General features: G+C 33.1%; 2 protein-coding genes across 2 annotated transcripts in view; both read left to right on the top strand.

The window, feature by feature from the left end:
- Positions 1–13,008, top strand: part of sick (sickie) — a 306,579-nt gene that overhangs the window by 38,708 nt on the left and 254,863 nt on the right. The gene's annotated exons all lie outside the window — the stretch shown is intronic.
- LOC140747404 (uncharacterized) lies at positions 1,369–3,230 on the top strand. Its single transcript, XM_073079838.1, has 2 exons — positions 1,369–2,712; positions 3,192–3,230. The coding sequence occupies exons 1-2, from the start codon at positions 1,369–1,371 to the stop codon at positions 3,228–3,230; spliced, it is 1,383 nt and encodes a 460-aa protein (XP_072935939.1).

A 13,008-nucleotide genomic window follows, 5' to 3' on the forward strand; every position in this document is an offset into this window, starting at 1 on the left:
GCAGTAACGAGCCCCTCCGTAGAGTTATTTATTGCAGTTACTTTTGGGTAATTAGGTTACCTACAGACACTTGGGGGCAATTTGTCAAAATCTCTTACGAACTTCCAAGTGAAGTTCGTTGTTCCGTTATTCTGTTACTTGGAGTTGAGGGTGCAGAATTGTGACAGTTGTATGAAGTAGAGTCGACTTAATTTAGTTTATGTTTAGCACTTCAAGAGTGAATACTTCATTTTGTTGAAACTTTGAATTTGGCAATCTTGTCGTTTTAGGCAAACAAGCTTTCAATTGTTTCATGTTAAATACTTTTTGGTCATAAAATAACATTACTTTGCGTCATACTTCAACAAACTAACTTAAAAATCTTTCGTATGCTAATCTACAATTGGTCGATGTTTATTTTTTTGTTATTTCTGCATTAGGTTTAAGCTAAACATTTCTTGTTTCAAGGTGATTTAAAGAGAAGAATATTGTATTAGTAAGCTCCTTATTTTTTAACTCTTTTTGTTTATAATTTGTTAAAATTTCCGTTATGCTAACATAATCTACAAATATTTCCATCAGAAACTTATTCCGATTCAAATTCAATACAAGTTTAATCTTCCTTATAAAATTTAAAATATACACGTTACTGAATACATATGTATAAGTATTCTGAATAATAAAGAGAGCTTTTGTCGAGGTGATAGGAGACAACGGCCAGGCGGCAAGGGCGGAAGGTAAAAACTGTCTTCCGGTCTCGACGCCGGCCTTTCTGGGGGCAATATTGAGTATCTTATTGACCATTTATATAGTAGTGTGTGTTTAGATACATCCATATTCCTAAATCTAGATCTAAATAGAGGATAGTAGATATATTTATTATAAGAATACCAAAATTGTCATAGTCGTAAACTCCACTCTAGCATGTTATTTTAGCACCTTGATTTTAAGTCCGTATGGCACGACGTGATTTTCATTAAAGTGTTCTTATTAAATCTTTATTTACTTATAACATGAACTAACAACACCAAAAAATATTAAATAAAGCTCTGGCTCATAAAAATAATGAATTTCTAGAGGACGTAGTACGGTCACTTCAATAACCGTATAAAGCTTAAGTGTAGAACTGTAGGTTTAATAGCTAATACCTACACATTGGCCTCATGTGGCATCGGCATCAACTTCGTAATTAGATAACAATCGAGCCCGACTGCATGTTCGTGTCCGATTCTACAAATGAACAGTATGTGTGGCTAAATACACCCTTCCCTGTCCACACAAATGTGTCGACATTCGAACGCTGTTCCAACATAACGTCAAGCTAATCGATCTGTAATTACATGCTTTGCAACCTTTCAGTGAAAGTGCTATAACAATGTCACTTTAATAATGACAAGCCCAAGACGTTCAAAAAAGAGTGTTGGTCATTGTGCAGTCCAGAGCCTGGATTGGGACTCCCCGTCTGCAGCAACCGGAACGGTTAAGAGAAGACGATCTTCATGCCCGGAAAATACATCAACGCACACTGTACAAATACACGAAGCTATATTCGAAGCGGAAACGCCATCTGACTCTGGCAGCGGAACTTCTAGAAGCATTGATGATGATAAGACTGATTGTCTAGTAGAAGTAGAACAAAGAATATCATGTATTATTAATGAAAACAGATCCTCCCAGAGTAATTCTGAATCTAGTGAAATTGATATAGTTATTGATAGTATATTACAAAGTTCCTTAGATGAAGATATTGTAATTAGCAATCAAAATGAAGTTTTGGGAAGTAATCGTAGTAAAACATTCATTAAAACCCAAGCTTCAACCTCTTTGGATGGTAAGGTTAAACAGGCTACACCAGAAAAATCTGTTATTAAGAAGACAACGGAAAGAGGTCTCAAAACTCCGGCGCCAATTAAAAAGCTCAATAAATCTTTAGATATCGTAAAAACTAGCTCAAGGTTACCAAAAGAAAAACCAAGGTTTGAAGAGAAATCAAGTGTATTGCCTGTGTATAGAAGTACTATACAAGATAGGAGTATGGATTTAAGTGCAAATAGTTCTAAGAAAAAACCTACGTCAAAATTAAAATTACCATTTTCACCCACTAGAGCAATGGATAAACCAAAAATGAATTTCTTTCAAACAAAAAACAGCTTACAAGAAACCAAACCTTCGCCTTTATTATCATCACCCGTGAGAAGAACAATTTCAAATGAATATGTTAGATTGAAATTTACTAACGACACAGTGATAAGACGAACTATTGACGGTAAATCTGTACCTAAAATATCTCCTAAAATACAGTCAATTATCCCGGAAAGCCCAATAGATAGCGAAGATCCCTTCCTTAATTTAAGCCCAAACAAAAAATATACAGTAACTGTCAATAACAGAGTAAGATGTGACAAAGATAATTATGTGATATTTGATCCAAATACTGGATTCAAACCAGAAGGATCTCCACGACATTCAAAAGTAAAATCTCCCGTAAGTGATCGGTCAAAAATTCCTCTCAAATCGCCGGTAGGGGAAGGAATGGTCAGAAAAACAGCAAATGTGAGTGATACCGACAGTGGTATATTATCTCCTAACTCTCCTTTAGAAACAAGTGATAAGACTTCGGCTTATTATGTAAATGCGGCTTCGTTTAGTGAGTCGGCGAAAAAAAGTGCTACGACACTGGATATAACCATTGTCGATGCTGAAACTGCAAAGAAAGCTGCGGAGCAAATACAGGTGAGTTATTTTTAATAATTATCACCATTTGATAGTGTCATTAACTGTATGTTTCTAAATGTTGTATTTAAGTAATACTATATGAATTAATTTAGTTACCATTAAGAATCAAAGTTCGGAAAAATCATAACAATATTATTTGTGTATTACATTTGACATAATTTACAAGGCGATTATTCACATAATGGTAATTAAAATATGTTGTATATTTTTTACTTTTAATAAGTAACCCAATTTATTTTTTATATCGAAAGTATTGAAATGCTACAGCTAGCGCCACCTATTGGGCGATAGACACATTTAGCGTTAGTTTGCTCAGATCTTTGCTTTAACGAGATTAAATATCTAATATTAAAGAAGCAACTTCCAAATTCACTAGGTTAAAAAAAATGTGATTTTAATATAATAAAAAGTATGTAACTACATTTTTTGACACAACTTTCATTTTGTATTCTAAAAGTTCTGCTACTCGACGCTAGATGGCGCTCATTCCAAATCGTTCCTTCAATGTACTGTGAGTTTGGCTCCATGCGACTTCCCCTTCATTTGTTTAGTGCTTTTCCTGATATATATCGCTCGACAGTGGCGCATTATTCGGGAGCAATCGTGCAGTTAATTTCCAAATGGGCCCATTTAGCGAAAATAACGAACGGCGTGGCGCAAATGCTTTGCGTTTACTTTTGTTGTCGTATCGTCATTAATTATGCTTATATGGTGAATTATATAGCTAACAATAAAATTGTTTGTCGTTTGTAAAGGCGAGTTGTCTGATATCAACAATGTTTTAATGTTGTTTTTTTACATTTACAACACATTAAGTTATTTACATATAGGTATTTTTCACATAATATACATAAGGTAAAAAATACATAAGAGTAATACGAAGTGAAACTTCCAATACAAACGTATAAATACGAATTTATACTGTGAGTGTTTAGACATGTCTCAAATGTCTTATTCCGAGCCTCATGCCAGACTGTTGCATTTTCATCGTCCAGTGTTTATGCAAGTTGCGTTTCGTTAGAATCATGCATGACACGTTTCTCATTAAAGGTAGACAGTCCTTTTGTAATAACAAGTAGCGCCGCTACTTTCACTCTTATACTCCTTTAGGCAACAAGGGATAAGGAGAAATGTTTTAAAAGTAGGTACCTAGTTTTTTCGAAAAGTTAGGATGAAAATAAAAAATTATATAAAAATAGTTTACAAATAAGATGATTCTAAATCACCGAAAATATGTATTTGAGAAAAAAAAATAAATCATTATTAATTGAAAGTCTTATTTTTGACGCCAAAAACGTTTTTTATGTTACAAGAGCATTAGATTAAATAACTAAACTAAGCTTCATTATTAAGAAACACATGATTTTTCGAACATATTTAGCGAAAATTAGAAAATAGAAAAAAGACGTTAGCACAGAAGATATAAATCATTTACAATTTACAGTCAAAATAATAGGAAACGCCACACAAACACTGAATTATTCGTTTGTTCAACTTGTAACAGTAGGTATTAAATCTCATTGGAATCCTCGCCAAACGAAAGCTTTAATGAAAATAGTACTGTTTCAGACAGAGTTTCACCACAGAGGAGCTAATGAATACCCTTCAAAGAGTAGCCTGTAATTACCGTGATCCTCTTAACTGCATTCTCTTGTACACTACTCCTGTATTTTGTTTCCTTTTCGGGTGAGGCCGAGATACCTGCAGATAAAAGAAAAAAACTTAGTTATGCTTAATTAAAAACGACAATCCGTTTTACCAGTTTCATTAAGTAAACTTAATTTTTTAGCTAAATATAGGCGTATCATAAATATAATACAATCGATTACTACACGTGCCTTTGACATAAATTATCATCATAAAAATGTTATACATATATGAAGTTTTTAGTACATCGTTTTATACATCAAACATAAAAAGCTTCAACCTACACGAGAGATGTTTAATAACTTTAGGGTGCACTAAACGCCGGAAGTTAACAGAGTGTGAAACTCATAATAATAGCATGGAAAATAATGTCTGTCTATTCAGTTGTAATCCCCTCGTTTATGGGCATCTATGTACTTATATTGAGAAAACCTATACATCTGAATACTCTTAATAAAAGTTCTTAAAGATGTATGATATCTACCAATCCGCTTTCGTCTACGTGATGGACTAGGATCTAAAGTAATCTAAACCCTTCTTATTATAAAATAACCCGTGCTCATCAGTGCTACAGTAACGGGTTGACGACGAAAAATATAAGTAAATTATAGCACCAAAAATTCGATGAAATAAAAAAGCAGCTATGTATGTATGTAATATGTATGCTTATAGTATACAGACGAATAAATTAGGTACCTATAATTAAAAGTTGTATTTAAAAAACCATAATTATTCCCTAGTAATTCATGTTTTGTTACAACTAAAACTTAATTATTTATGTTGGTAGTTTGCGATAAACCAACATCAAATGCATCGCACATGTCGCAATTACATGACAATCATGCGTTCATTTCATTCGTAACAGCAGTAACGTGAAAGCTGTTTAATGCATTACAAGAAGCGAGCCGACTGTACTCGTATAAAATAGATTAACGATCAATCACACGGGCCATTGTGGTCATCCATTGTCATTAAGATTGTGAAGCGAAGTGTAACGGTCAAATGTAGGTGTCAGAATGCATTCGTGGTCTCATTTGTAATTTAATGTGCAATCGCCACGCAAATCACATTCGATGCAGGACCGGTGAGAATCTGAAGCCTGATTACTAAGTCTGCATGAGGTGAATGCATAAGCACTGTAAACGTACACGAATGCATACTTCCATGATATGGAATGTACTAAGGATGTTGTGGATATGAAATTTCGGATCTGGACATGGATACGGATATATTAGGTATATCGGTTTCGGATACGGTTACAAATATGGAATAATTTCAGATGATACGAAATACGGTTACGGATATTTTTAACAAAATGTAAATATGAATAAAATATAAATAGGTAATGATTTGATTTTATTTGCACAGAGTTGGCTTGGTCGGGCAAAAACTTTTCATAATAGTGTGTCATTTAGACACCGCTCTTATCCGAATTGCTTGATACTTTTACATCAGCCTTGGTTACGGTTTCGTATATATTTATAATTCGAATATTTAATAGTTTCGGTTACAGTTACATAGCTCTATAACATCCCTAGCATATAGAATACTTCTTTGTATAATTTCGGTGCGCTGCGCTCTATAAAATGCTACTGTCTATATTTTTGCATAGAGTAAAACGACGCGCATAGAATATTGAATAAAATTACGCATTATGTGGTAATATTTAGATTTTTACTGCAGCAACTGCTTCTAAATGGTGTTTGAATATTCATAAAACAAGCCATGGAGAAAAATGTTTCCCAAATTAAATAGCTAACCAGGTTAGGACGTGAATATAAGAGGGTTAGTTTGACTAACCATTAGCCAGTATCGCTTGACCGATAGTTTCTATCTTGTCGCTTAAGCTATTGAATAGTTACAAGTGCTACTATCGCTCAGACGTCTAATTCTAATTCTAAGTCTAAATTTGTTGCCTTAGCGATCGATGATATTTTTAATTTTATTCGGAAAATCTGACAGCAGTCAAACTTTTACATCACGGATAGTTAGAAATCTCGATGTAGATATAATAAAAATTCGGACATAATCGCTTTTTATTTTCCGTAGCTAAAAGCAATTAATGGGTGCTTATATAAACACTTGCAGGGTTGAACACAAACACGTCACGTAGGGATCTCTGTAAGGGCCCTTGACTAAAACGGTAACGTTTTGTTCTTCTGTTAAAACATTTGAAATAGAAATAAACACAGTATTAACGTGATGGTGTTAATAGGGAACCAATATTTAAGTGGTCACATTTGTGTGTATTTTGTGGGTATTGGTAATGCAACTATAGAAGTTAAATTGAAAATCAATTTCACATAATTAGATCCAGATCCACCACTAATGTCAGTTTTTAATAATCAATCCATCCAATGTAGGCAAACGTCGCAATTTCTATAATAGTAGACAGTAACATATGTTTTTCCCGGCCGTTAGTAGGTGATTGAGTAGTATAAAGAGTTTTACCGCTTTAAATTTCAATAGAAAATTATCATAAAATCTAATCTACCAACATAGAAATATTTATGTTATTTGCGATGAATTCCACGTAAAATTCTATTGGTAAATAATTTATTCGCATGCTACCATCACTTATAATAAAACAGTATTTACATTTGTACAATTTTTTACAAATGTTTGAGGTTTTTTTAGAATGAAATGAATGTTAAGATAAGCTTGGGGCGAGGAACACAGACCCTCAAACCGCGTGACGCAAAAACCCGACTATGTGAGGGTTCTTCAGATAAAACGCTTTTAAAATGTCGCCAATTGCCATTCGTGGGTTGGAGGAGGAGTATTACAACCGCGTAAGCTGAAAACGTGAAACCGAAAGGGTTCTTAGCTTTAAGAATCATTGTAAATAAAGAATATATTCTATATTTAAACAAATATTGGATCTAAGTTAAAAATATATAAGTATTACAAAATGCCAAATACAATCTATAAGCAGCATACTACTTTTAGAATATTAAAATTAAAATAAATAAAGCTTAAAAAGGCTGCATATAGGCTTTCTAAAATTGCTCCTTACTTCCCTAAAGTATACTTATAATTTTAGACTTAAATTATCGCGGAATTGAGAAATTTTATTATGTAACATATGCCATATGCATATTTCTTCTATTCTATTTACTCGTATTTATTTTACTTCTATAAAAATAATATAGGCCAAGTGAACACTCACTATATTTTACGGTTTGAAGCTATTGAGTGCTAGTCAGCCCGAAGCGAACACAAACAAACACTCGTGTCGCGTGAAGCAAGGGATGCTAAGGGTTCTTCGTCAACGACTAAACGAGTAGACTACCGAGTTTACTAACTCAGCCTTAAACGTCATTCAATGCCGAATTGATATTCATTCTGCAAATTAGGTTTGTTTGTGGGTATTTGTTGAAATAACGTGAACGTGAAGTTTTATTGTAAAGCATTGTATTGATAAAGGTCGTAAATATATTGATAGGTTAAGGCGTGCAGATTTCCTCAAAATGTTTTTATTTACCCTTAAGGTAAGGGATAATTCATTTACTTAATATTTTATGTTAAGTACCAAATGTGCTAAGGAACCCATTGTCGATGTTTACCGCCGAAAAGCAATGATAAATAGATATAAAATACCTTTGAAGCTATTATATTTTAAAATATATATTTTTTGTTTTTTAAAAACAAAAGAATTTACTTATACTTACAATTTTAGCGATAATTATAGATTTAATAACCAAATCCTTTGATAACCTGATGCTTACATTGTAAAGTTAAACGAAAAACGGCAGTATGTCTATATTTAGATGTGTTTAATAAAATACGTATAAATATAAACATTACGCTTTATAGCGCGTCCATTTCCTAGGCAGGGCCGAAATCAAAGAGGGCCCGCAGGCGGTAACGCGGGCCGTAACTTGATTACCGCTGATGCAGAGCTCCTGCCGATGAGACATGAAATATACCAAAATGGATACCCGAATTTTAAAAGCTTAAAAGCAAAGGGTCAGTTTTGATTTTATTTCACAGGTGATTTCAGAATATGAAAAAGCTGTAATTTTTTAAATAGGGGCCCGTACTTTCATATCTATATATTAAATATAAAATTCTGATGTATTTTAATCAACTTTTTCAAGCTGTTGAGGAAACAAAAAAAGCAGTCATACAAACAAAGAAACAGACTCATAATCATAATATACCTAATTAAGTATCTAGTTTTAATTAGCTATTACCTAATTTATTTACTTAGCCTAAAATTTATTTAAAAACTCAATAAGCAATGTATATTTTTCTTATTTATTTGGATAAACAAATGACTTTAGCATCATTATAATAAGCTTCAGACACTTTATATAATATTCGTAATACCTACTCACGTACCTTTCAATAAATGTATGCCATTTGCGTAATAAAGTATAAAAATGAAAATGAAAATTACTCATTTTTTATCAATAATAATCTAGGTTTGTGACCATAGCGTGTTTTGTAAATTATAACGAAATATGCTTAATACCGCATCTAATTTGCGTCGGGAGTGTTGCCAAATTATATTTTCCGCCATAACATGCGGTTTCTATAACCATGCCGCTGATATATTTAACAGTTTTAATCTATTTTGTCTGGGTTGATATGAGGTCATAGATATAATTTACAACTTTAAATATTATTGTAACAATTTTTAAATGACAATAGTATCTATTTAATACAATCATAGATAAGTATAGATATCTCACCGCCTTGTAAGGATGCCATTAAATGGCTTAAATAGCTGACAAGCGGCAGTTAAGTGGTGCAAAAACACGAAATCGAAGAAAAAGTGCGGAGAAATATGGTTTCGTTCAGGACGTATTCAGGGCGTAAAATATCTAAAAACGACATTTTTTTAATATTTTTTAAACACGTAAATAGATGACTGTGACAATTTCAATTGTCAAAACTGGTTACATTTTCTTGTTAGGAGTGAGTAATCTGTACTAATATATAAATACAAGCTACAAATTTGTTCATGATTGTGTAGATGAAGTATACATATTTCTTTAGATTGTTTATCTTATTGATTCAACTCTTTCTATACGAAGAAGCCCGTACAAATTAAAAGCAATGCAAGAACTGTATTTAAAGGTATGTGCTTATCACAAATGTAGAAGCTTAAGAGAGATTTTATAAAAAAATTCAGTTATATTATTTAATTTGTATAGAATACTTACTCAATTTTTAAAGGAACAATACTATTTATTCAACATTCTATGGCATCATCATGTCTCCTTCCGGCCAAATCTTGGACCCTAAAGAGCCTATTTCTCGATTGAGCGAGGGTGCATCCATTACACCTCTCTCTTGTTGAAACACGTGTATTCTACCTTAACTACCTTTGCGTACTCAAGAATTGTTGTACTGAAATATTTGTAACGTACGAACTGAAATATGGGAACATGACGAAATTACGTAGAACGACTAATCGAATAGACTTCAAAATCAAAAGACATCTGTTAAACAGATCTTACAAAATACCTCGCATTAAATACTATTTATCTCGTTATTTGGCGTTACGGTTGAAGTTTATAAATAAAAGAGAGATTGGTTAGACACACTATAGCAGTTTTAGCAGTCTATTTGCTAACCCCATCTTCGTTACAACGTACGACGTAAAAGTATTATCCGTAGTACTATATTTGTCGAGCTATCGTTTTGTCCCTTTCATCTTTATGTAAAGCGACGGAGATAGACAAATATAGGAAAGAATACGACGAATTGTGGATCAGTCGCAAGTTGGACCGGAAACGGTGCATATATCAGTCCCTGCCCGTAAATATTCTACCGTGTCGGATCACACGTGGTGGATCTTAAAGTTTAATAAAGTATGAGTGTAGCCCCCTCTGCGCAAATACGTATTTGCGCAGAGGGGGCTACACTCATACTTTATTGTACTGAAATATATTTAAGGTACGAAGTGAAATATCAGAACGTAAAGAAATTGACATAGAACGAGTAATCAAATAGACTGCTAATCTCAATGACACCTGTCGAACAGGTCATATAATACAATACTTCGCCTAAAAGTTTTACTTACGTCATCTTCGTTTTTACGTACGAATAAGTCTTGTCCGTATTGCTATATTTATCGAGTGATCGTATCGTCTCTTACGATGAAAGAATACGACGAATTGTAGATCAGTAGTAAGTTGGGCCGTAAACAGTGCATAATTGCATATATCAGTCACTGCCCGTAAATTCGAATGTGGTAGAACCCTTTGTGGTTCGACTCCGGTGGCACCACCGCCACTCCTATTTCTGCCTAATAACAGCAGTGTTAGGCGCTGCTGTGTTCCGTTTAGAACGTAAGGTTCCGTGGTAAGGGAGACATACTTTTTCGAGGCGTTCCAGCTTAGTTCTTAGGGGGAACGGCGCATCTGTGGCCGACCTCAGGTAGGAATATCTAATCCTATCTGGGCTTGATTACAGATGTCCATAGGCGGCAGTAGCCACTTACCATCAGGTGGACTGCATGCTCGTCTGATACTTCTATATTATAAAAAAATATATATATTCTACCGTGTCGGATCACACGTGGTGAATCTTCAAGTTTAATAAAGTATGAGTGTAGCCCCCTCTGCGCAAATACGTAAAGCAAACTGAATGCATTATTAAACGCCTCCCTTTGAGGCTGAGTACCCGCGTAGACATCTCAGACCTCAACTGCCTTTTGTTGATCCGTTATCGGATATCGATGGTTTTGTCAAACGCTTTATGCTGCTGACCCGACAAACTTTGTACCGCCTCAAAATCTATTTATCAAATATATTTCATATAAAATATAACCTTTGTAACTCTTGGATAACGTAGCTTTCGAATAGTAAAGGTTTTTTTAAAATCGGTCCAGTAGTTTTGAGTCTATTCATTACAATCAATCAAACAAAGCTTTCCTCTTTATAATATTAGTATAGACAAGTATTGCATTTTATGTTGAACACAGCTATTATTAAATATTTTGACCTTTGATAAATTATATGATAAATTATTTTGACCATTGCGACTTAGTATTATTCGTCATGTAATTCAGAATCGGTAAATCTATAATTATCGTTTAATAATTGTAATGTTAGAACAACTATGTCACATACTGTCTGAAACTTAAAAAGTAGAACATTGCAATTGAAGAAGAGCTTCTGAAAAAGACAGATCTATCATTCTTACAGAGATGTTTCATACGTAATACTATAACTCCGAAACACTTTGTTTGTTTATTCTTTGGTTTTCAAGATTCAACTTATTAAGTAAATAAGATAAGAAGCTTAATTACTCTCATTATTTTAGGAAACTTCAAATTATTTATTATTCTGTGTCAAACTGTTAATTATTTTCTCAACGTAATTAATTATACCTACTCGTAGTTGCGTATATACTAAACTTTACAGCTCACGAAAGGGCCAGTAAACGGCCGTATCCTGCCTGGATTTATTTTCGTTGTAGGGATTAGTGGCCATAAATTATTTTCTTTCGACTTGAATTATAGCCGTCAGAGAAGACACCCGTTGTTTTACGCCCTAATGGGGTGACAATATATATTTTACGCCTTCTTTGTGAGTACTTCCGTGTTGGCTAAAAGGAGATAACGCTTCACGGTGTTTAGAGCTGGTTTTCATTTAGGTTTTGTACTTTTACTGTTTGACTATCGCTATACTGGAATCACTAAATTACCATCGCTAATACATCATGAGTTTTGATAAGAGCGCCTCATGTATCGTTTTGACTCTAATTAATGGGATATAATTAGTGTTAAGAACGTGTTTATCATTAGGTATATTTCCGAAGCCTTGAATTTTAAATAAAATCCAGAACAATTTTCTATGTTATTATTGTTTTTTTAATACCTTAAGTGAGCACTGTTTTCGAAAATCCATTAAATTTCATTTTTCTGTAGATTTTTCGTTTTGTATATTAACTTCAAAATTCACATAGATTAGACCCAATCAAAATAAAACACTTCACTTGAAGTATCTAATAATATTAGGTCAATAAGCTTCTGTTATAAAATCTATCGGGAGCTTACAAGGGCCTGAAGATAATTTGAAGGTGAATTTATTTCGACAAATAGCTCTACATTTGCTACGCTTCTTATTCCAATTAGCCGTGACTCGCTGTAATCTCTTGGTGGTGATAACATTTAATGACTGTGATTTATTCAGTGATATTATTTATAAATTCGTTTCATATACTCGAGATACGAGTATATACAATGGATACGTATACAAAATAGGTTCTTACGTCAGATTTAAACAGACATCAAAATCTTTTAGGTTGTTACATGACTGATAATTTATTTACTTCTGGAAAACTGTTTTCGTTTATAATACTTAAATGTTATACACTAATAGAGAAATAAATACTATGTATAAAACATAAATCAAAAAAGTCCATAAACGCTAGATCCAGAACAAACGGCTTTCACTATTTAGAAAAATCTAAATATATAGGTAAAGAAAAATATCTGACCTAGAATTCAATTGTAGAAGACTGGAACTAGTAATTTACTAATAAAAATCATATTAAATTTGTTTTTACACAATAATAAGAACATAATTAACCAATCACTCAATTGATTACATTGAACAATCATATTGCGCAATATTCACCATGGCGTAAGATTTCATATAAATTACCCCTGAATTTATCTAGATCCCC

The sequence above is a fragment of the Epargyreus clarus genome, unplaced genomic scaffold (assembly GCF_041222505.1).
Source record: "Epargyreus clarus isolate Ecla_fem2 unplaced genomic scaffold, WU_Ecla_fem_2.2 ptg000014l, whole genome shotgun sequence".
NCBI classification, from domain to species: domain Eukaryota; kingdom Metazoa; phylum Arthropoda; class Insecta; order Lepidoptera; family Hesperiidae; genus Epargyreus; species Epargyreus clarus.